The sequence below is a fragment of the Molothrus aeneus genome, chromosome 5 (assembly GCF_037042795.1).
Source record: "Molothrus aeneus isolate 106 chromosome 5, BPBGC_Maene_1.0, whole genome shotgun sequence".
NCBI lineage: Eukaryota > Metazoa > Chordata > Aves > Passeriformes > Icteridae > Molothrus > Molothrus aeneus.
The window spans coordinates 48573341-48598823 of NC_089650.1; the positions used below are offsets into that span (position 1 = coordinate 48573341).

Below are 25483 nucleotides of genomic sequence, written 5' to 3' on the forward strand. Positions count from 1 at the left end.
AACTTACAGTTCTTAACAACATTAAAAAGTTCTATGGACAAAAGCAAATTTATAGTCTCCTAGAACAGTAAAACTTCAATAGTTATGTGATATAGCTATCATATATGAAAATTCATGCAATCATTTCTGGTCAAAACCTCATATAATATAGATTGCTTATCTCTATAATCTTGAAAATCATCTACAGACTTCTCCTGTAAACATTAAGCTATTGGATGACAAAAATCTGACAGTTGTAGGCACTGATGATTACTCACCCTTGAAGGTCTCACTGCAGTGTAAATGACTGAAAAATGAATCCCTCGTTCCTGCAGATCCATGGTCACTCTTCCAATTATTTTGTCTGTAAACAGAAACATGTATAATTCAACAAACTCAGTAAGTTGAGAAAGCTAAAATCCTACAGCAGTTGGAGAAGTAATGAGCTAGATGTTTAAGCTTATTCAGTTTGTTTCAGCAACTTAAGCGCTCATTCTATCTAGGTACAAATGGGATAAGACACTCTCAATGTCTTGAAAAATGCACAATTTCAGTGAGATGATTTAAAAAAAATACAACTGTTCAGAAAAAGGGGTGATTTTGAAATAGAAAAGTAAAACCACAGAATATATACCCAAAAGTTTGAACTTTGGGCAATTAAAAGCACGAGCAGGAGAAATCACTTCAGAGGTTTCTTTTCTTTCTTTAAGAGAGTACATGCAGGATGCATATACTGTTAGTCAAGTGATCAGTTAATAAATAAATAATAAAATGTAATCAGTGTTGTTCTGTGAATTACAAAATACATGTAACTACCACTGACAAACAACACTCAAAACATGGTGTTTAGTGTGGAGCATGATATGTATAATACTGGTAGCAATAATTCTTTTCTCTTCCATGGATTTAAAGCCTGCTTCTGCACCCCCAACAGGACACAGAAAAATTTCCCCAATTATATTGGGCCAAAGGAGAAATATGGTGGAGTATTCTGAAAAAGTAAGAAGAAGCAAATAAGGAAGAGAGGGCCTTTCAAAAAGGTCCAAATATGCCTCTACAAAAGACCCTCCTCTAGTTCTGAAACCACAGGCAGTTGCAATAAATGCTTTCAACTGACAAATGTTTTCAATATTTGTGCAGAAACATGAACATCTGCTTATAAGGAGCACAATAGCTGTGACTCATGAGCCATTATTAGTGTTGTTATTGGGACTGCCTGAGAAGCAAGCAAGCAGACTCACATTTACTGTTTCAGTGCCTTCCCACTTCTCCTTCATGTACCAGTCTGGTGGATGGAGATTTTGCAACCTGGATATACAAACTTCTCAGATTTTTGAGGTTATACTTTAGAGGAATTGTGTTTTATTTGCATTTGCTGAAATTAAGAATTTCTATTATTATCCTCTTTAATCACTTCTATTTACTGTAATTATGGTGTTCTGGCTGAGTAAAATATTTGGCTTTTGTAAGAATTGAAGTATTGCTTTTTTCTGTAGGATTTCAGCTGAACTGATTTCCTCATATCAGTCAAGAATCACAGCACAGAATTTTCCTTCTCAAAATTATTGCTAAGAGAATCTACTATGAGAAATGTACTTACTCAGAAAAACAACTGCCTAAAAACTACTGCCATAATTACATTGGTTGTGGAGATCCAAGGCATTATATAACATTGATTTTGTAATCTGGATTCATAGGAAATTCTCTTCTGCCTTAGCAAAAATTTTCAGAACAAAAAAAAAGTAATATGTATAAAAATGCAGAGATTGACTTTGGGTTTTCTTTCATTAAAGCAACCAATAGCTTTCTGAAATAACATATTATTTGCATTTCCCTTCAGAAGGGAGATACATGTAACTATAGTTACCAGTAACATCTATAACTCCTGCCTTCAGGAAGATTCTAGAGGTAACTCCTTCATCCAGAGAAGCTTCTGTGAACATCCTTATGACAAGAGGGTTGATATAGATCTCTTGTTTGCCTGTGATCAGAATATACCTTTCTTATGAAGTATTTTCAAATTCTCCAAAGAAAAGAGCTCAGACTGTCCACCATGTTCTAGAGCACCTAAATTAGGTGCCTACTTGGGAACAATAGTGCAGATTCTGTACTTGGCCAAGCAAAGTGGCACATCTCTAATCCGCACACCTTCTTCCTGATTAAAATCTAGTTGATACTAACCAAAAAGTTGGCATAGCCTTTTCTTCCATCCTCCCACAGATCACCTCTTAACTTTGCTTTCCCAAAACAAAGTGGCCTGGGACAGCAGCTGCTTGAGTCTACAGTGTGCCCTGGCAGCCAGGAGGGCCAGCGCTGTCCTGGGGGGCATGAGGCACAGCATCACCAGCCAGGCAAGGGAGGGGATTGTCCTGCTCTGCTCTGAGCTGGGGCAGCCTCACCTCCAGAGCTGGGGGGCAGTTCTGGGTGCTACATTATAAGAAGGATATCACAGAATCACAGAATTTCTAGGTTGTAAGAGACCTTTAAGATCATTGAGTCCAACCCATGTTCTAACATCTCAACTAGATCATGGCACCAAGTGCCACAGCCTTCCTTTTTTTAAACACATCGAGGGATGGTGACTCCACCACCTCCCTGGGTAGATGATTCCAGTATTTGACCACTCTTTCTGTGAAAAACTTCCTCCTTAATTCTAGCCTGTATCTCCCCTTGGCGCAGCTTGAGACTGTGGCCTCTTGTTCTGTCTGTTGTTGCCCGGAGAAAGAGACCGACCCCCAGCTCACCACAGTCACCCTTCAGAAGTTGAAGAGAGTGATAAGGTCACCTCTGAGTCTCCTTTTCTCCAGGCTGAACACCCCCAGCTCCCTCAGTCGTTCCTCACAGGGTTTGTGTTCCCAGCCCCTCTCCAGCCTCGTTGTCTCCTTTGGACACGCTCAAGCATCTCAACGTCCCTCCTAAACTGAGGGGCCAGAACTGGACACAGCACTCAAGGTGTGGCCTCACCAGTGCCGAGTACAGGGGAAGAATGACCTCCCTGCTCCTGCTGGCCACACTGTTCCTGACACAGCCCAGGATGCCATTGGCCTCCTTGGCCACCAGGGCACACTGCTGGCTCATGTTCAGCCGACTGTCAACCAGCACCCCCAGGTCCCTTTCCTCCTGAGCACTGTCCAGCCACACCATCCCCAGCCTATAACACTGCAGGGGGTTATTGTGGCCAAAGTGCAGGACTCGGCACTTGGACTTACTGAACTTCATCCCATTAGATTCTGCCCATCCATCCAACTGTTCCAAGTCCCTCTGCAAAGCCCTCCGTCCCTCTAACAGATCAACGCACGCTCCCAGCTTAGTGTCATCTGCAAATTTGCTAATGAAAGACTCTAAAGCCTCATCCATGTCATCAATAAAAATATTGAACAGAACTGGCCCCAGCACAGACCCCTGAGGGACACCACTGGTGACTGGCTGCCAGCTGGATGCGGCACCATTCACCATCACTCTCTGGCCATCCAGCCAGTTCCTAACCCAGCACAGAGTGCTCCTGTCCAAGCCACGGGCTGCCAGCTTGTCTGGAGTGTGCTGTGGGAGACAGTGCCAAAGGCCCTGCTGAAATCCAAATAAACAACATCTACTGCCTTCCCTGCATCCACTAGGCGGGTTACCTGGTCATAAAAGGTGACCAGGTTGGTCAAACATGACCTACCCCTCCTAAACCCATGCTGACTGGGTCTGATACCCTGGCCATCCTGTCAATTCTGTGTGATGGCACTTAATATAAACTGTTCCATTATCTTGCCAGGTACTGAGGTCAGCCTGACTGGTCTATAATTACCAGGATCCTCCTTTGCACCCTTTTTGTGAATGGGTATCACACTGGCCAGCTTCCAGTCATCCGGAACCTCACCAGTGAGCCAGGACTGTTGGTGAATGATGGAGAGTGGCTTTGCAAGCTCATTTGCCAGCTCTCTCTGGGGTGGATCCTGACTGGTCCCATAGATTTATGAACATCCAAGCATTTCAGTAGTTCTTTGACTGCCTCCTCTTGGATAATGGGGGGACCATTCTGCTCCCTGACACCATCAACCATTCCAGGCAGGCAGGTGTCTTGAGGGCAAGTCATCTTCCCACTAAAAACTGAGGCAAAGTAGGCATTAAGCACTTCTGCCTTCTCCTCATCTGCAGATGCGAAGTTCCCTCCCTTGTCCAATAAAGAACAAAGGCTGGTCTCACCCTTCCTTCTAGCATTAAGGGATTTGTAAAAACATTTTTTATTATCCTTTACAGAAGTCGCCATTCTAAGTTCAAAATGAGCTTCGGCCTCCCTAATTTTTTTTCTGCATGCTCCAGCAGCCTTCTTGAATACTTCCTTAGAGACCTGACCCTCCTTCCAATGCTGATACATCCTCTTTTTATTCCTAAGTACCTCCAAAACCTCCTTGCCCAGCCAGGCTGGATGTTCACCCCGTTGACTGATCTTTCAGCACACAGGGACAGTCAGTTCCTGTGCCCTCAAGATCTCTGTTTTGAGGCATGCCCACCTTTCCTGAACTCCTTTGTTTTTAAGGGCTGTTTCCCAAGGGACGCTCTGAATAAGTCTCCTAAACAGGCCAAAGTCTGCCCTCTGGAAGTTCAGTGTAAGAGTCTTCCTGGTGCTCCTCCTGACTTCACCAACTATTGAGAACTCTATTATTTCATGATCACTCTGCCCCAAGCGACCTCCAACCACCACATCTCCCACCAGCCCATCTCTATTGGCAAAGAGCATATCTAACATAGCCCCTCCCCTGGTGGGTTCACCCACCAGCTGCGACAGAAAGTTGTCCTCCATACATTCTAAGAATTTCCTGGACTGCCTCTTTACTGCTCTATTAAGCTCCCAGCAGATGTCTGGTAGGTTGAAGTCACCCACAAGAACAAGGGCTGATGATCTTGAAACATTACCTAGCTGCTTATAGAATAAGTCATCTACCTCTTCTTCCTGGTTGGGTGGACAATAACAGACTCCCAGCAGGGTGTCAGCCTTGTTGGCCTTCCCCTTAATTCTTACCCATAGGCATTCAACTCCATCTTCCTTAGTTTCAATTTCTACGGCATCGAAAGTCTGCTTAATATAAAGGGGCACCCCTCCTCCTCTTCTTCCTTTCCTGTCTCTTCTGAGGAGCTTGTATCCATCCAGTGCAGCACTCCCGCTATGTGAGTCATCCCACCATGGTTCCGTGATGGCAACTACATCATAGCTCTGCAGTTGCACCGTGGCCTCCAGCTCTTCTTGTTTGTTGCCCAAGCTGTGTGCATTGGTATACACACACCTCAGCTGGGTTACTGACTTCGCCCCTGACTTAGCCTTGCAACTCTTGGGCCTGCTTCCAGATAGCTCAGCTGCTCCCCCTTCCCCCTCCAAATCTAGTTTAAAGCCCTCTCAATGAGGTCTGCCAGTTCATGAGCTAAAAACCTTTTGCCCTTAACAGAGAGATGTACCCCATCTGGTTCTAGCAGAGCAGATGCTGTAAAAGTTTCCCCATGATCAAAGAATCCAAAATTTTGCTGATGACACCAACCCTTAAGCCACTTGTTGATGATGCGGATTCTCCTGTTTCTTTCTTCATTTTCCTCCGCCACCAAAGGGACTGAGCAGAACACTACCTGTGCTCCTGCCCTATCAACTACCTGACCCAGTACCCTGAAGTCCTTTCTAATTGCCTTGACACACCTCTTTTCAATCTCATCACTGCCAGCCTGGAGTATCAGCAGTGGCTGAATCAGAAGGCTGAATCAGCCCAGGAAGTCTCTCAGTGATATTTTGTACCTGGGCCCCAGGGAGGAAACAGACTTCACTGTAGGATGGGTCTGGTTAACATATGGGGCCCTCAGTTCCCTTCAGAAGGGAATCACCTACTACGATTACCCTTCTTTTCTTCTTGATGTTAGAGGTAGTGATCCATCTTACAGATGAATCATAACTGGGGGGTTCACTGGGCAGACAATTTTCTCCTAAATCATCTAGTTGGGTCTCTAGATCCAGGACCTCATACCTATTCTGAAGTGGTACCTGTCTGGATGATGGGGATGGGGAGGATTTTTTGTTATTGCCTCCCCGAATGGGGACCCATTTCCACTCCTCTTCATCTACCGGGTGCCCTTCTATTGCCTGAGAGCGGGAGGCATATAAGTCCTCAGTCTCTCGGTCAGAGGCCTCCCTTAAAGGTGGAAGGGCTGAGCTCCACCCGTCTATTTCCCTTTCACTCTCCCTGATACTCCTTAACCTTTCAACTTCCTCCCTAAGCTCAGTCACCAGTGAAAGGAGGTCGTTCACTTGTTCACACTGCAGGCAGGTCCCCTCCACAACACTCCCTGAAGCCACCGATAAGCTCAAACACTCTGGGCACGGATGGGTCTGTACAGACACATCCATTTTGGAGGGCTCAACTTGGTCACTTACACTTGTACCAGCCACAGTTTTTGACCGTGTAGAAAACATTACTAACAGACACCTCAAACACAACCAGGCAGCAGAAAGACCTCAAAGAACACAGAGGACTCCTTACTACCAAGAGAGCTGGCAACCCTGCCTGCTTGCCCTGCCTGCTTGCCCTGCCTGTGCAAACTGCCTTGTACACGCCCCAGAGACTCAACACAATCACCACACCCGTTTGCCCGCTCCTGTTCGCTGTGCTCCCCAGAGGCCTCTTAAAATCAGCCCAACTCAGCAGCAACACAGGAAGCTCCACCCCTAGCTCCTCACTGACTCACAATGAAGGGTCAAAGGGGGAAGGAAGCCTTATGAGGAGTGGCTGAGGTCACTTGGTCTGTTCACCCCAGAGAAGAGGAGACTGAGGGGAAACCTCATTGCAAAACCTCATTGCAGTTACAACTTCCTCATAAGGGGAAGAGAAGGGACAGGCACTGCTGATCTCACCACTTGTGACCAGTGACAGGACTCAAGGAAACGACATGAAACTGAGTCAGTGGAGGTTTAGGCTAGATATCAGGAAAAGGTTTTCTACCCAGAGCACTGCAATAGAGCACCCCAGAGAAGTGGCAGAGGGCCAAACCTGACAGAGCTCAAGAAGCATTTGGAGAACAGTGTCAGGTACATGATGTGATTCTTGGGGTGTCCTGTGCAGGGCTAGGATGGACTCAGTGATCCCAGCTGGTCCCTTCCAACTCAGCATATTCTATGATACTATGATTCTAGGGCTTGGGAAGCTTGTTCTTGAATCCATGCAGCTGATGAAAGAAATGTCCCATAAAGACAAAGCCACTATTTAGCCAAGACCAACATTAAGCCAAAGCTCAGCTACCCAGTATGCTCTGGGGACAAGAAAATAGAACAAAATACCTCCTCTGCAATTCAGAGATGAAAACCCAACTGCTTGTTTTAGTATAAAACCCACTCATTTTGAACTAGAATAAAAACAAACATAAAAGGATACACAACTAAGGTATTTTCCCCTGATTTTCAAATCTGCTGCTGATTTTACAACCCCAGTTCTGAGCAGAAACAGTTATAGCCACTAAGAACACTGTTTAATTATCAGCCCACTACACTGTAAACCTCCAAAACCACCACTTCAGTGATTTGCATGCTTTATAATTTGATTTCTAATTTGGAGTAGTAAGGGAAAGCTCTGCAATGACATGCCTCTCAGTGCCATTTTCATGTATGGCACCTCTTTTTCAACGAGATGCTAGGCAAGAAACTTTTTTTATAGTATTATATTGAGACATTCAACTTTAACAAGTAGCATTTAATACACTGCAAAACCAATAGAAGACTGATATCAAAGGCAAAGAAGGCCATCGGTACTGTTTTATAAAGATTAGAAAAACATTTCCTATTCATGCAGACACCCTTTGCTGAGACCAAGGCCTTGGAATTGCCAGATGAGCCTGGCACCTCCAGCTGCCAGTGTGCAAGGTGAGATTGAAGGAGGCAGCTCAAGCTGCACGGACAGGTAGGGTTTGCTCAGAGAATGAGCAAAGGCCCATGCCTGCAGCAGATGTGAATTTATCAAGCTCACATTTCATGTCACAGACACTTAGAGTCTGATTAAAACTAAGACAGCCAGAGCTTATAAATACTGTAGAAGGGGAGTGGGATAAAAGCCTTTAAATGGTAGTAGCAAAGCAAAGCCTGGGAACTAGAGAATACTAGCTGCTCAATTGAAACCACAAATGATGAAATGTTAGTTATGTCTAGGTACTATCACTTACCATTTTCAGCAATTGCTTCCAGGGTGGAAATCTCTTTTAAATCACTAGAGAAAAAGAGGGAAGAGAAATAATTAAAAATATTTCCTAGGCAAGAATGATGTGAATCAGAAATGTATGAAGATACTGACTGATAAAAGGATTACTGTCAGTCCCTCTGTTTTTCTTTCATCTCCTCCTAATGACCCTTTTCTTCTGCAAAGCCATTAAAAATGTAGGGCCACAACTTCAGCTGATTCTTAAACCCCTCAGATTTTCTAGGCAGCAGGGAAGCCATACTACTGACAGTATTTTGGTCAGCCTCTGAGAAGCTGTTTTTCATTTGGTGTTGGGCCCTTGTTTAACATTTGTTCAGGAGCTCTTTAAAATTGTTATCATGCCTCCTGTGATGTGACAGCTAGAACTGCATTTGTTTAGGACATGTTGATATCTGCACCTTACACCAAGATGTACAAATGCCCAAGTAACAAGCTGGGAAGAAGAGTAAGCAGAAGGAACTCAGCAACCATGCCTTATATTTTTTAAATATACATTCACCTGAAGGAACAGTCTCTCCCTTTCTCTGTTAGATCACAGCCCTCACAGAGCTGGAAACATGAAAAATTATAACCCTCCCCTTCCTTCCATAGCGATGGAAAATAAGGCTCTTTATTAGCTTCAGGTTTGTCTGTATGTTTATTCGCTTGCTTATTTATCCTGCCAGTATTTTTGACCCCTGGAATGCCTCTAGCAATTAATTCTGCAGGTAAATCATGTGTCAAGTAAAATAATTGAGCCGTTCTGCTGAAAAGTGTGTTGCCATTTAGTTTTATTAGCTGCCCCTTTGTTCTCATATAATGAGGCAGACAAAATAGGAATGCCTGACTACCTTTCTCAACATAATTCATCTATTACACCTGGTAAGCTCATCAGGGGACTGTGAAAAACACTGAACCTTTCCTTGTAAGAGAAACAATTTTGATAGCACTACAAGCTTGCACTCTGTTTTTTTTTTTAGTTTCCTGAATACAACTGACATTTTCAAAAGCTCTAGAAGTCATGCACACATGTGGGTCAGCTCCGTTTGTGATAAGCCCCTACCTGGCAAGTGGTAGTAGCTGAACCACCAGTAAGTTTGGGTTAGATGCATTCACTTCCAGCTGAGAGACATTGAGATTGGTTACATTTGTTAACTTCCAATCTCCGGATTCTTGAAGAACATTCAGGAGATACTTGGTAGCCTTGCAGTCAACAGCTGGCAAAACTAAAGATGAAGGAGAAGACTGAAGAATTTCCTGTAAAAAATTTACGAGATGTTTATTTACCTGCTTAATATTCAGTTGCTTAATAATTAACACAACCTTTTTTATAATGTTTTCTTAATTTAACATTCAAGGTGAGGGACCTCCACAGTAAACAGCATGTGAATTCTCACCAGCTTGATTGATGGTGGCTTGCAGACTGCTCCTAAACTTTCTTGCAGTAAGCTTAAAGCACTCAGTAACACCAATTTTTTTTGTCTTTTCCACATGTATGGAAGAGGAGAGCTAGATGATGCAGAAGTTCTCAAGCTAAGAGTGTAGTTGTTATGAGCACTGCCAGAAGCAAAGCTCAGATGACTCTAACTAAATGCCCTTGGATATGAGAAAGATCAGTGTCAGACACCTCCAGTTCCAGCAGCTCCATTCAGTTAAGTCATACTTTGCATAAAAAACACCCTGCATTTGTGTACATCCTGGTGGTACAGCACATGGTACAGAAAAATGTCTAATTTGTAATTATTAATTTTTAAAAGCTGCAGATTTCAGGATCTACAGAGCCTCCAGACACACACAAACAAAATTCATGTCATACTTTCCACCTTTTTACTCAAAGTACAAATTACAAAGCTCAGGCTGAATTGGTTCAGATAAAGCATCAGGGTATCATCCACTTTATTTACAGATAGCTGAGTTCCTGATACAGATACTTGAATAAAGTTAATTGAAAAACATTCTCATTCTTTAAATTTGGAACCTGCACAGTCAAAAAACATCTGTCCTAGATTTTTCTTGATAATAAAATTAACCTGAAATATTTGGGGAAACAAAATGCACGGTGAAGATTTGAAAATTATCAAAATTAATGTAGCCCATATTTAATGTTGTGGTGGGTTGACCGTGGCCTGATGCAGGTACCAACCAAAGCTGCTCTATCCTTTCCCTCTTCAACTATACTAAGGAGAGAAAATAAAAAGCTCATGGGCCAGGGAGAATTCACTAACCAATTACACAAGAAAAACAGTCTTGACTTGGGAAAATTAATTAAACTTATTAACAATCAAATCAGAGTATGATAATAGAAATAAAACAAAAAACACCTTCTACCCACCCCTCTCTTCTTCCAGGCACAACATTACCCATGACTCTCTACCTCCTGCCCTGCAGTGGAGAAGTGAACAGAGAATGGGGTCTGTAGTCAGTTCATCACACATTGTCTCTACTGCCTCTTCCTACTTGGGGGGAGGACTCCTCATACTCTTCCCTTGCTCCCACATGGGGTCCCTCCCATGGCAATCAGTCCTCCATGGACTTCTCCAAGGAGAGTCGTTCCCACAGGCTGCAGCTCTTCATGAACTGTTCCAGCGTGGGTCCCTCCCATGGGGTGCAGTCCATAGGAACAGACTGCTCCAGCCTGGGCTCCTCTCTCCACAGGTCCTGCCAGGAGCTTTCCCACAGGGTCACAGCTTCCTTCAGGCCCCCAGCTCTCCTGGCACTGGGTGCTCCATGGGTTGCAGGTAGATCTCTGCTCCCCTGCTCCTCCCTGGGCTACAGAGGCAGAGCTGTCACACCACGGGCTGCAGGCAAATCTCTGCCTGCTCTGTTGCCTGGAGCACCTCCTCCCACCCCTTCTGTGCTGACCTTGGTGCTGGTTTCTCATAAATTCTCACTCTTTTCAAAACACATCTGCTTCTGTGCAGTAACTTCTTCACCTTTTTAAATATGCTGGCACTGTCTCTGATGGGCTCGGCCCTGGCCATTGGTGGGTCTCTCTTGGAGAATTGACACTTTTGGACATAGGGGAAGCTTCTGGCAGCTTCTCAAAAAAGCCAACCCTGCAGCCCACCCACTACCAAAGTCTTGCCACAAAAACCCAATACAAATTGAATACTGGAAGATATTTTTTCATTGAGCCCTAGTTTACAGCTTGTTAACTTTGCCTTTGGGTTTTCTACATTTAAGTCCAGATTAAGTCTTTCACTTGATCCAACATTGAGATCTTCAAGCTATTACAGACTCTCTCTCTCCCTCCAATGCAAGTGTTGTGGTGTTCCTAACACTTTTCTCCTACTATTCATTTTTTCCTTTTTGTCTGTTCTTTGACTGCTTTTCTGACCTGCTCTGTAATTCTTTCTAATTTCTCACATCTTCCTTCCTAGGCAAAGGCTATAGGTACTTTCATATTTCTATAGATGCTCATAAGGATTATGTGGAATTGTCTGATTTCCCAGACTAAGTGAAAAGTAACTGCAGAAATTAAAATAGAGGAGAAAGCACTGATCTTGTGTAATGTTTGAGTCTGTCTGTGAGTGTTTGAGTGTTTAGTCTTTGAGTAGTGCTTTTAGCACCTCTTGGAAGAAAAAAGATGAAACATATAATTTTGATTTGTTTACAGATTTGCATTTAGACCTCAAACTCTGAGCAATTCAATAATTTTTTTTTTAATTTTCAATATTTTAATCCCTTGCCCCATAGCAGGAGCCAGAATGGCAACAGCCATTTCATCGAAGAATATTAAGCAGATTACTCATTTAATGTAGAATAAGATATAAAATGTATAATTACTGAGTAACATCTTAACTGTGCTTCTGCTCCTAACCAGTGCTGCACTGCCATCTGTCTCAGCTTTCAGCCACTGGTATTCAGCTGCTTTTTATCTGAAGGGGAGACACAGCTGGATATCAGCTCAGCAGCCTCAGGTAGGCAATCTGATCCCATGCCTCTTTGTCCTTCTTGCCATTTGGCAATCGTGCACTGTTCTTTACAATACCCATATGTTACTTTGCACATTTTAGGATTTCAGCTGCCATGCTTGTTCAAAACATGAAAACTCCAAAAGGGGGTTGAGAATGAAGAGGATATTGAGAAACACCTGATTTTGCATTCTGCTAAAGAAAACCACATAGTAGCTAGGAACAGGAGAGGGACAAGGAGACAGAGGAAGGGGGAAAGAAGGAGACGGGGAAGGTTTAATTTTAACTTTCCAATTGTTATCTATCCCACAAATTTTTACACTGTAGCCATGCCCTTCAAATGTATGCATAAACCTGTAAGTTATTATTTTAATGAAAATTGATTTGATGTACTTTATGTGATAAAGTGTGTTGCAGCTACAGGAAGTACTGAAAAAACCTCCATGCTGTACTGTATAGTGGGAAACATGACACCATTTTTTTTTTCCCTGAGGATTACAGACAGATCCAAGGGACTGTCAAGAAGAAGACCTGAAGTCCAAGAATGGGAGGAAGCATTCCAAAGAATAAAACACAGACTATAACAATAACAAAGGACTGTACCAGGGAAAAGATTGATGTGGCCTTCCCAAAAAAAGTTTTGCCTAACAGTTCTGCTGAGGATATCTGAAGGAGTCAATGGGCATCTAGGAAGCTCTAGATGGTACAGTCTGCTTGGACCCACACAAGGCATTTAACAGAGTCTTGAAGCAAGGGCTACTAAAGAAACTGAGCTGCTTTGGAGAGAGAGGCAGACTATACAAGAAGGTAGCTAAAGAATAGATAAAGATTTAGCAAGAAAGGGGTATAAAAAAGTACCTGTTACTGCACTAGGGTGTGTTCTGTTCCATATGTTCCTAAACTATCTGATAAAAATATAAATATTGAGCTAATGAAACTTGCTCATTATGCTGATTTTTCCAGGTTAGTAAAGGCAGTGTCTGACTGATGAGCTACAGAAGCAGCTTCTGGCACAGCCTCTTGGTCTACTGAGTAACTGATAAGATTCAATGTAAATTGATTTTAGCACAGTGCAGGGTGACAGAAAAACAAACCTAATTTTACCTACACAATAACAGGTATTAAACTCAGAACTGAGTTACCCTTCAGTAATGAAATCTTGAGAGTTACAGCAGCTCTTTGAAAATGGTAATTCAGAGGCTGATAGTGATCAGGATGGAAAAAAAATCAAATATTAATAGTATTTTCGAAAAGGCTAGCGAACAAAACATCATCATGTCACTGAATAAATCTATGATGAACTTTTATCTTGATTATTATGCAGCTCTGTGCAGGTTCCATTGTCAAAAAATAATATAATATAATAAAACTAGAAGAAAGAAAATAAAGACAGTCAAAATTTTGTTAGAACCTGTGTATCACACGTGAATAAATAGTACTGCTCAGTCTATGACCGCTGAGTGAGGATAGAATGGAGTTATCACACTACAAGTGGCAATGACTTACAGTCATAATTATGTAGATGCACAGCTGGCCACTAATTGGAGTGTGTTAATATACACTGCAGTTCTAAGGAGCTGAACATTGTCTAGGGAAAGCCAAAGCTAATATTAAAGAAAAATAGTCTGTAGGATAGGTGACTTCTTGAGAAAGAAGTTCCCCAAATGCTAATCTCTGTATTTTATTATTTAATTTAGAAGTTGTTTGAAAGTTCAAGATAAATTATCTACCTATAAGATTCCATTTGTATGAATTGGAATAAGATTCTTTTATTGCATGCAAACCCATTGATACCAAAATCTCAGAACAGCTGCTAATGCAGCTGAACAAATCAAATATCTGCAAATGTTTCTGGGGTTTACAAGTCTATAACTCTTTTTCAAATAACACTTTCTTCTTGTAGAACACATGCTGTTACATGCTCTTATACATTCTAAATGAAATCTCCAGCTTAGGTTTATGAATAAGTTTGCATTTCTGAGGTTCATAAAGGAGGATGCTTGAGAGCAATGGAACATTTATTATAGCTTCACTGATCACTTGTATAATACAGACTGTGTAGGTAAAAACCTTCTGATTATGCAGCATCAAGGATTCTAATTTCCCCAGTGAGAAAATTCAGACCCGACCTTCATTTTGTCCTGTGTTGTGTGAGTATTATTGCAATCTTTCATTGCATGATTAAGAATTGATTTCTTACCCAAAGTATCTCAAGTGGAGTTCGGGTAATACGATAGCAAATTTTTGTAGACTCTGTTATGCCCAATATGGATGACTATAAAGTTCCTTTTCTGGCCCTGAGAACTAAACCCTAAGCAATAGATATTGACAAAACTCCCTCTATGGGCACCCAGGTGAAAAGGAAAGTATGCAGTTTATACATCTCATTTGCTTTCACTCACGTGAAAGAAAATGAGATTTATAAACCCACTCACCTCACCTCCATCAAACTGGAAAAGCATTAAGATTGCCAAATCCAACAGAAAAAATGTAGGAAGTGCTGGAGTTAAGGTGAGCAATTTGTAAAAATAAACTTCCCAGTTTTAAAGAAGCCATAGTACAGAAAAAATTTCTCAGCTCCAAGACAGAGAGGGAACAGAGACAAAGTCAGAAAAAAACCAGTTGCAGATTGTTACATACTTGGGTATAAGTGTTTGACCTGCCAGATACAGACAAGGATTTACTTAAACATGACCTTTGTTTAGCTGAGGACCTCCTTCCCAGCTTCACTAGGTCCCAATCCCTTTGTATACCACCTGATTTCTAAACCCATCAGTCTCTGGCCTTATCTCTAGACTTTAAAGCCTTTAATCTCTATCTACAGTGCTGATGGAGTCCTGATTACAAGGCAAAGAAGAATTTTTTAAGTACTTTGATATGCCTCTTAAACGTGGAGGGCCTACTTCAATAAGACCACCACATTATTAGGAACTTGCAATGTCATGCATTGCAATGCATGTCAAACAGCTGAAATTTAACCCGTTTTGTAGTCAGGCAGCAACAAAAATTTCCTCTGGACACAGCCTTGCAGAGATGTTAAACCCTGAGAAAGTAAAACATAGCAGAGAAGAACCAGCACATCTGCCTGCGGGCACAGCCACTGATCCTCCCAGTACAGATGATTATTATCACTCCCATTCATTCCTCAGAAAACCCATGTAGATACTCTGAATAATTGTTTCTCTTCCAGCAGCAGTGTTAAAATGCTGTTATATGACAAGGAGATTAATATCTCCAGTTCCACTTATAGAAGGAAGACATGAGGTTCTAAGATGTAGAGACAGGTATTATGTGAATATTTATGTATTTAATTACACATAGTGCTTGCTGTGTGGTGCTTGGGAATTTACATTTCCTTGTGTGCTCTGATGCCATTTACATTACTAATAGCTCTGTTCATCCTGCACTGCCTCCAGGAATGTCTTTATGACTTCCACAAGTGAACATTTTGTCTAATTACATTTCAATAAACTGTCATGTAAGTACAACCATAGATGTTCTACACAAATCTGTAAAACTTCTCAGTAAGGACAAAACTTGAAGCTGTTGACTGATTCAGAATGATTCCATCTTAAACTCTGTGCCTAGAGTTTATTTCAAGTTAATCAGCTAGCATTATTTTTTTTCATGAAGATTAGGCAAATAACATCTAGTGATATATTAACTTCATACAAATATAAAAGAGTTAATTCCCAGAATGAGCTTCAATTTCTGTAAAAACAAAAGAGATATTCAATTCTGAAAATACAAAAAAAAGTTATTGGTTCCTTTAAGTTCTTTTCTTCCTGTGGCTTCAAAACCGAATTTTGAGGTGTTGGTCTGGAAGTTTATATTGTTTTTTACAATAGAAAATTGCAGCATATTTAAGAACAATTTTGTCAGTTATGATGACTTGTGAAAACTCAGTCTCTAAAAATATAATACCTACAAAGCATGTATCTGCAAACTCAGTTTATTTCCTTTAACACATCTGCTTAAACTGGAATAATCTCAATAATTTAAACAGGAAAACTTCTGCAACTCAGTGCCCTTTTCCAAGTTATTTTCTCTATGCATCTTTCTTTCATCTTTCTTTTTCTTTTTAAATACTGCACATAAAGAAATAAATGAGATAAATGCTTGCCTGAACATTTTGAAACGGATTCTTGTTGCCATAGGATTCACTGAAGTATGTGAAGTCATCTATGCTAAGCTGAAAAACAAAGAGAGTAGGTTGGTGAGAAGAAGCCATGGCATCTCATTTAGGTACAGACTTGTGCTCAGAACTGGTGAGAAAAAAAAATGGTTTACATACCCTATCTTGCAGGAACAAGATGAGATTTCTGGAGTTCTGGGCAAGAAGAGGTTGCAAGAGTGCTGTCAGCTCCTGTTCTGAGACAACTTTTCCTTCATGCACTGCAATGTCTGGATTCCACTGTGATCTACAAAGGAATAATTCCTTTTTCTGTAGAATTTTCTGCCAATGATGATACCTTTCTTTAAATATGCAGCAGCAGGTAATGAAATCATCATCTTGCAGGTAATGAAATCATCATGTTTAAGATCAACTTTGCAGTTCAGTTTACTTTCATTCTACTCAAGAGAAAAAGAATTTGCTCGTTTATGCCTGCATCAAATTGACTGTATTACAGTAGGAATGAATAGGGGTAATGTCTCTCTCTATTTCTTTGTTTGTGTACAACAGCAGAGTTGCATCTTTCCATAAAAAGTTACTTACTAAGTGCAATGAATATATTGAAAACATTCAGAGAGAATTCCCAGATGGCATCCCAGCTCCCAAAACACTTTGCAGTGCTGATAGATGGAGGTCAGGAGGAGTACAACGCAGACTAAATCACAGGTTGTCTTAAACTAGTTTTTTGTCAATAGAACTTTTGTTAGTAGAAGTGTCTTACAGAGCCATTGTACACAGGTTCTCTGCTAAGGTTTTCATGATGAAGGAAACATTCTACAGAAGCCACTCAGAAAAGCCATTTTTCCAGCAGCAGGAGCTCTTCTGAATGGAATGACTCAAAGCACCCAGCCTACAACTCCTTTACCAACCTATGAGGAGTGGACAGAGAAATAACTCATCTATTTAGTTCTGCTGCTACAGGAAACAGGCAAAACAAGAGGTGGCATTATTCTTTCAGCATCTCATTGGGATTTTAACAGTATGCAACATGGGTCTGTAGGAATGAAACTTTTCATGAACATTTTTATCCTAGGTGTTTTGACTAAAGAAAATTGTCTTTGGAAAAACAAACTGAACTTGATGCATAATCTTCCATCTTTGCCCAGGTACACATCAATTGCAACCTGAGAAAACAGGTTTTAGCAATTGATGACACTCCAACTGGTTCTAATTACAATGAGTCAAATGTAGGCAATTGTTGTGTGCTCTAACATCATTTATTATTGATTGTAATTTGATCAAGTTGAGATAAAAGTTAAATTTTCTAACCCAAAGCAATTTGCAAATGACCATTGCACAGCAAGCTTTTATGAACAAGAACAACCTTTGCAGTCCTTTAAGATGGAGGCAGAGCAGGGTTAATGAACACATATGTGGGGTTCAATGTGATTTTTTGGATAAGAAAATCTAAATTGCACTCCATGTCCTCCCTAGAATTCCAAAGAAGATTGCTGAAAGTGAATCAAAAGTGTCAAACTGCACCCATGGCAGAGGTCAAACCAGCACAGTCCTGCAGCACCAGGTGATCCCACCTCACTTTGGACTCTGGGGTTTGGGAAAGCATGAGAGAAAATTCTGTATGTGGAAGACTCCTTCAGGACAATGTGCTGGAAATGTGAAAATTAAATTCTAGTAGAATTTTTGCCCGTCATTTTACAAGCTTTAGAAATAAATCTTGCTGAGATGAAGGAAATGTTTTTTTGTTGGTTCAGATTATCTGATTTTTTTTTAGTTTTACTCAGTATCTTCGCTTTGTTAATTTGTGCTTGGAAATCCACATTAACTTATGTTTATAAACATAAACAACTGAGAAATTGCAACGGGCATGCCTCAACTTTTCAGAGAAGACACACCTCACAATTTAAAAAAAAATTAGTATAATCTTTTCTATGAATATATTTGAAAACACAGAAAGTCACAAAGATTCTGAATGACTCTTCAGGAACTGACTTTGATACTGACTTTGTGCCTTGCATGGCCACATCAAAATACTAATGATATTAAAGAAAAAGCAGATAGAACAAATTAAAAGATGATAAAAAAATGGCTTGTGTGAAAGAAAATTACACTGAATACCTTGGTATATTTATTTAAAAAAAACCTAAATAAATCTATTTCATACCTAATCTTAGAAAAATAAAGCTTTTGAGAGCTTTGGGGACTTGCAATTACGACTAAAAAGTAACAAAAGCACATGAAACAAAACGAAATTATCTGCAGCAGCACAATGATAAAGGCTTTTGCTGTGAACTCAAAACCTCAGAAGTTTAATGATCCTCTTTTAAAACATACTTGCTTCTAAGAAATTCCCTGTTCCTTGAAGCAGTTCTTGTTAGCTATCTAACCTTGAAAACACCTTTTGTGACACTTTTTAACTTTCAAGCAGTCAACTTTAGTAACTTCATCATCAAAAAAAAAAATCTACATCAGTTGATTAGTAATTCTTTTAAAATGCAGCGTTTGCCTAATACTTGTATTCACAACATTATGCATACATTTATTTTTCTGTTTTTTAACAGTGTGCTGAGCACTATGCATGGCAGTAGGGAAGGCTACATCCTTCACTGAGGGAGTTGTTGCTTGGTGCTACAACATTCTCAGCCTGGTTCAGACAGGAAAGAGAACCACAGGAACATTTAGGCTGGAAAAGACCTCTAAAATCAAGTCCAACTGTCAATCCAGCACTGCCTTGTCCGCCACTAAGCCATGTGCCTAAGTGCAACATCCACATCCACCTGTTTTTAGAACATTTCCAGCTGACTCAACCACTTCCCTGTTCCAATGCCTAACCACACTTGCAGTGAAGAATTTTTTCCTAATATCCAACCCAAACTTCCCCTGGTGCAACTTGAGGCCATTTCCTTTTATCCAATGTTTTCCTTTTATCCAATGTTTTCCTAGTTGCGAGAAGAGACCAACCCCGCGCCTGGCTACAGCCTCCTTTTGGAGAGTTGTAGAGAGCAGTAAGGTCTCCCCTCACCCCATTTTCTCCAGGCTAAACACCCCCAGGTCCCACAGCCACTCCTCACAAGACTTGTGCCCCAGCCCCCACCAGCTGCCTTGCCTGGTCAGGATGTTTTAGTGGATGCTTTACTGGGAGCTGCAGGGTGAAAGGGAGATCTGTGAGTGCCAGGGGCTCCTGGATACAGCGAGGATGAGCTTCCCTGAACACAGCCAAGCAGCTCATCCCACTGAGCTGCTCAGCTCAGTGATGGATGCTGGTGTGGAACCAGCAGCAGGCCAACACACATATTGATTGCTCTTGTGGACTGCTCACACAAACTCTTGTGCCCAGAGACACACAGCCTCCTGCAGCCACCCACGAGCCAAGTGGGCTGCCTGCCACGGCACCAGCGGGGCTCCAAATGACAAACATCTCTGCTAATGGATGTGTGCAGGAGCACACAGCTTTAAGGAACCCTAAGGAAGCTTTTTTAACTCAACTGCTCTTTCTTTCCTCCAACAGTCAAACAGTGCCCTAAAGAAAGTGAGGAAAGCAAGTTTAGCTTGGTATTTTGCTCCTTTTTTATACCTTACTGCTCTGACATGACAACATTATGCTCCTTCCTGAACAGTATTCTTTCTGGAATTTGAGCAATTGGGTTGATGGAAGCAAAAATTTCAAGATTTCCTGTATCTGGACCCACCAGAAGGGCAGATGGGAAGACAACAAGGCTTCTAGCACTCTAACTCATGATTACAGTTTTGCTTTGTGGCTGGCTTCAGAACTCTTTCCTACAAGTTATTCTTGTCAGCTGTCTCTATCAGACACCTTGTGATTACCATGTAAGAAATCACGTTTTCCCCTGCTCAGGAGAAGTAAAATAGCTTTCATGCTGGCACACAGTGTCTCCATAGGCATCCAATAAAATTATAGCTAAAAAAAATTTTCCTTTCTATATTACACCTTCTTTCAGTAGATTTATCAGTAAAGCCCCTGTAGTTTAGGAAACAGTGCAAATGTACTAATTTGCATTAAGACCTTCTCAAAGTCATTTATAAACTGGGTTTGTCAGAAAAAGTTTATCTTCCCTATATAAGCATAGCATAAAAAAAGGAAGTAATGTATTTTAAAAGACTGTAGGGAAAAATCATTCCTAAAACAAACACATGAGGGGGCAATTACAAAAGCTAATTTTAATGAATTTATTTGCTCAAACTCCTTCTCTTTATCTGTGGAGGAAAAGAAATTCTTCTGAACATTAGTTGAAAATGGCTAAATCAATTTTTTTTTGTGTATCATATGGAAGAAGAGCCTTTCAACCTCCCCTGCTTCAAAAACCCAACCAGGGAATATTAGTTTACAGGCTGATTTAAAATAAAGGTCAAATTTTCCACACCAAAGTTATTTGAAGAACATCCAGTGATATATTCTTTTGTGAAAAACAGGACAGTGTGACGTACTGAGTTAGTCCATATTTGAATTGAGATAGAATGTTGCTTTTTTAAAAAAAACTTTTCTCCAAGTAGGGATCTGCATTTTACTTTCTAGAGGAAAGAGGTATTTGATTTACTAATTTCTCTGTGAGAACTGGTATCATACTTCTTATTGCTTTGTGCACTGCCTGTGTTTGTCAGCTGTGGGTTTCACCTCTGTCTGGCATCTAACATAATCTTTAATAGCATGAATACAGTATAGTAATAATGCATAAAAGAGACTGTTACATTCTCTGATACAGCTGTCCTGAGACACAGCTTGGCAAACACTGGTTAGTTCTAAATTAGAACAAAATGTAGTATCCTTCAATTATTCAATATGAAATCCTAACAGATAACCTGGGAAAGGATGATGGAATAGATCACTGAATCACAACTTCTGTTGATTAATGAATCGCTGAACTTTTATACTGGTGGGACATGTTCCTACAGAGTGAATAGATATCCACAGATATCCATAATTACTGCAATTCTCCAGTTAACTTTCCTAAGACTCTTAATAGTAATTTCCAAATTTCATAGGCCTGTGGATGACACACTGCAAACCTCACATCACTGGGAAGTACCAAATGCAAAGCACAGACGTAGGGGTTAGCAAGAGGAAGTTGTCGTTAGTGTTACTTTGTTTTATAAAATAACGAAAAACTTCTTTTCAGTTGCTTCATAGACCTTCACCAGAACTAATTTTGGCCCTACAAGAGCTTTACCTTTCAAAATGCAAGTATCATGGTTGGAGGAACACTTCCTCCACAAAATGTTGTATTCCTGGAGACATGAAACTGTTTACCCAGTCCAGTATCCTGATTTTCTGCTCTGGATTTGTATAAACCAGAAAAATCTGCAGTAGAACAAGCTGCTAATTGCATCTTGATGGAAAGTTTGCTTTTATGACCACATGGGATTAAGTGATAAGATCTTGTTTATATATACAGCAGGTATGTTTTTTATATAAACCAGGAAGTAGGACAAAGGAAGCAGTGATCTTTTCTTAGATGCTTAGAATCACTTTTAACCTAAGAACAGTGCTTTCCAACATTTACTTTGCTTTTAAATACAGGGGTATTACACAGGGGTAATACACTCATATGAGTCCTGTCTTATATAGTGGTGAATCACTATGTATTTTGAATATAAAATTGCCTTGATGTTGAAACATTTTTTTTTTCTTTTAGGGGGAGAAAAAAAAGTGAAAGCTATAAAATCAAACTTTTTCAAAACATGCAGATTTCCATATGCAGAGTTTCAGGTTTTGGAAATCCATAAAAGATGAGTAAACATATGGCAAAGGTGGTTAATACGTGGTAATGAATTTTTCTGACAACTTTACCTATTCAGTATCCACCTGAAACTACTGCATTGCCCAACCTGCCATATTTCTGGAAATCCCCATAATAGTACAAATCCTTAAAGTGATCATTAATAAAATTCCTGGTTGGAAAGAAAGAGGCCTATTCCTGGTTCTTTCAAAACAGCTTCAGAGTCTGTTTTTATAAGTTATATGCAAACCCCTGAATTCCATGTCTCTGGATCTGTCAAGACTGCAGTTGTTTCTAACATCTGATGCATATACATACAGCAAGGTACTTAAGAACTTGTATTTAAAGTGAAAAGTCAGGGTTCAGAAGTTAGGAAATCTAAGGATTAAAAAACTACAACAGATTTTTTGGTCAGCTCCTTTATGTGCCACTGCCTTATATTGTGGATTTAAGCCATAACATCTCTAACAGTAGAGTTCAAAGATGCTTTAGGGTGAATTAAGCACATCTACTTCAGATTAGTTTACAGTATTAATTTACTTCTTGCTTAGCTTAGAACACAAAAATTATAAATAAAAATGGGTAAAATCACCTGTTGACTTGTTTGATGGCCGAGGTGCAAATTTGTTTATTGGTTAATTTACTGCCCAGAGCTGATTTACCATATTCGGTGGCACACTACACTCTGCGCAGACCCACACAGAGCAGCAGCACAAGCAGGGATACACTTCGACTCGATCTCTTACCTCCGAGTTGACCAAAGCAGCATCGGCACGTGATGCACGGCCAGGGACGCGTGGAGCAGCAGGGCAAGGGAGCCCAGGAGCAGGGCTGGGGCAGCGGGGCACAGCCGTGCCATGGCTCCGGGCTGCACACGGAGAGCCCGGCACACGCAGAGCCCGGCTCTGCGCACAGCCGCACTTCCCGCTCGGGCTGACGCTGCTCCCCGACAGCAGGGGGACTTCAGAACACCAACTTCCTTCGCCTGAACTTGGGAGTTACTCCTATTTTTAATACTTTCACGTTTGTGATTCAAACAGCTCGTAAAACGCTCTGCAGTGTCAGTTTCCTCTAACCTTGAAGTGCAAGGGAAAGTCATGAAGTCCAAACTCCTGTCCTATGCAGGCTGATAACACTTATGTAACTTCAAAATGGAGTTTACAGAAAAGTTTTCTGTACTGCACAAAATATATTCTGCAGAACTTCTATCTTCTTTCCCTGCTACATATTATCATGTCCCTCAGCTTAGTTTTTTCACATATATTGAGATCTGGCGTCACACACTCGGGTGTTGACAGGTTTGAAATCTGCAACAAACTGCAGATTCCAGCAAGAAGGAAGAGAGAGAAAATGGCATGTTCAGAGCCACTGAAACACAGAATTGTTAAGCTATCTTTTGCACGGAGCAATGCTGCCCCTGAAATCAAAAATATTTTAAGTCAGGGCAAATTATAATCACTCCAGAATGTGACAGGACTTCAGTATTTTGCATGACTCATGTGAGAACAAAATAGTCTTAGAGAATTCCTTCATGCCTGGAAGCAAATTGCTCTGGGACGCTTTTTTGTGGCTGCCAAACACTGAGCAGTTTCTACACCTCGTGACTACATTAGGCAGCACAGCCTGGGCACATGTTTGGCTCTGGGCACAAATGCCTCCTCACCATCAGAACAAGATGTTAGAGATCATACACAAAAGAAGTTATGAGCTATGTTAAAATGAGTTGTATTAAGGGAAAAATAAGGAAGCACAGTGAAAACTGTACAAGATGACAGAAAGAGAGGTCAGAAGATATGCATGACTAAATCTGAGCACATGTAGCCAGATCAGTTAAATCTACTTGTCTTGAATCACAGTATATTGTTAAGAGTGTGGTTTCCTAATATAAGGCAATTTGTTCATCAACTCAATCTGAAATCTGATTTCTCAGAAAAAAAATAAGGGTAGCAATAAAACATTGTCATGTTCCTTTTCTTCTCCATGTTATCTTTACATAATACAGATTTTTACTGTACTTTTTCCTCTCAACCTCAGAGATATATTAGAAATCCCATCTGTTCCCTTTAACAAGCCAGTGTGTGTGTTTGTCTGTTTAAGGGTCTGTACAGGTAAGACAGTAAACCAGACCTCAAAGACAGAGGTAGAAACAGAAGCACCTAGACAGAATAAAGGAATTGCAGAATTTCCAACAAAACTCAATTTTGCAGAAGGACAATATTTGGCACACTAACCAATTCACACAGTTACAAAAACATCACCCTAAGTCCTACACCAGATGCACAAATAGTCTGCAGGTCTGATCACATTCAGAAGAGCCAGCTGGGTTCACAAATCCATGGTTTATTGAATGTAGCTTCTTTGGGATTGCTGGTGACAAAAGCAGCTGCTGCAGAATATATTGCATTAACAATATGACTGCAATCACAAGTTTAATTTCCTGTGTCAATACTCAGCATAACTGACGACCCAAGACTCATCAAAAGGGATCCTTTTTGTGGAGGGTGAGAAAGACAAGCCTGTCAATCTGTTCCTTAAAATTTTGTGTCAAATTCTCATCCCCCACTGAAGTACAAAATTGAGGTACACTTTAGACTTTATTAACCATTGCTGTGCAAAGCACTGTTGGCAGGACTGTGGTCAAACCTTCACTCTGTGAAGTTGCATTGTATGGAATATTTGCTGGCAGGAGGTGCACTTGGTTTGTACAAAACATTTCTGGGCAACAAGTGGAACACAGCCACATGGTTTCTACCCTCACTTCCCGTTCTTCCCCATGGCCGTGGCAACACAAACCACAGGACTCCACCCAGGTTCCGTCACATCCTGAGCTTTGCCCTCTCTTCACTGCTCAGTGCTTGGAACACACACCAGTGAGATGCACAGTTGGGGGGTATACTCTGTATTCTGCCTTACAGAAACAGTCTTAAATCTTCTTGAAACATAACCAGAGTGTTTTCTCTCAGATTACCATATCTCTTATGAACAAACTTTTAACTGAAAACAAACTGACTTTTCCTTTTTAATATTTCGCCACAAACCACAGTTTGGGAACAGCTGAAGTGAAAAAAGCTTTGAAAAAAAGAAACGAGAAGAGCCTATTGAGTGGGATTTTAATTTGCTTCACTAAGTAAATTTAGCTCACAAATATATCTGCATATATTTTCTCCTTTTTCTTCACTCCTAAAAATAGTGGGTTTTTGGACACTGATTTGAAGGATGACAGTTACAAGACACTTATTTTGTGGAAAAGCATGTTCCAAATATTAGTCAAGCATCTGACTGACTGTACTTCCAGCACAATTTTTTAACTATTTACACAAAAGTTTTCACAGTGTGACTAAATGGCACTGCCAGAAAAGAGCTAATGGTGCTGGTGAATGGAGTTCACACTGATCTGGCACACAGCCACCAGTGGTGTTCCCCAGGGCTCACTACTGGGGCCAGTCCTGATTAATGTCTTTACCAATGACCTGGATGAGGGGGTCTGTTGCCTAAGGATGATGAAAGAGAATGATGTGGGGGAGCATGTCCAGA

The 25483-nt window shown here is 40.9% G+C and overlaps 1 protein-coding gene across 1 annotated transcript in view; it reads right to left on the reverse strand.

Moving 5' to 3' along the window:
* The window catches only part of LOC136557078 (V-type proton ATPase subunit S1-like), a 56666-nt gene extending 33804 nt beyond the window's left edge, over positions 1-22862 (reverse strand). The window contains exons 1-6 of the mRNA XM_066550648.1: positions 22696-22862; positions 16377-16503; positions 16206-16274; positions 9232-9425; positions 8155-8198; positions 258-343 (exon numbers count right to left, since the gene is read on the reverse strand). Of these exons, the coding sequence (XP_066406745.1) occupies positions 258-343; positions 8155-8198; positions 9232-9425; positions 16206-16274; positions 16377-16503; positions 22696-22808 (633 nt within the window). The 5' untranslated portion in view covers positions 22809-22862. The remainder of the gene's footprint in view (positions 1-257; positions 344-8154; positions 8199-9231; positions 9426-16205; positions 16275-16376; positions 16504-22695) is intronic.
* Between the last annotated feature and the right edge of the window lie 2621 nt (positions 22863-25483).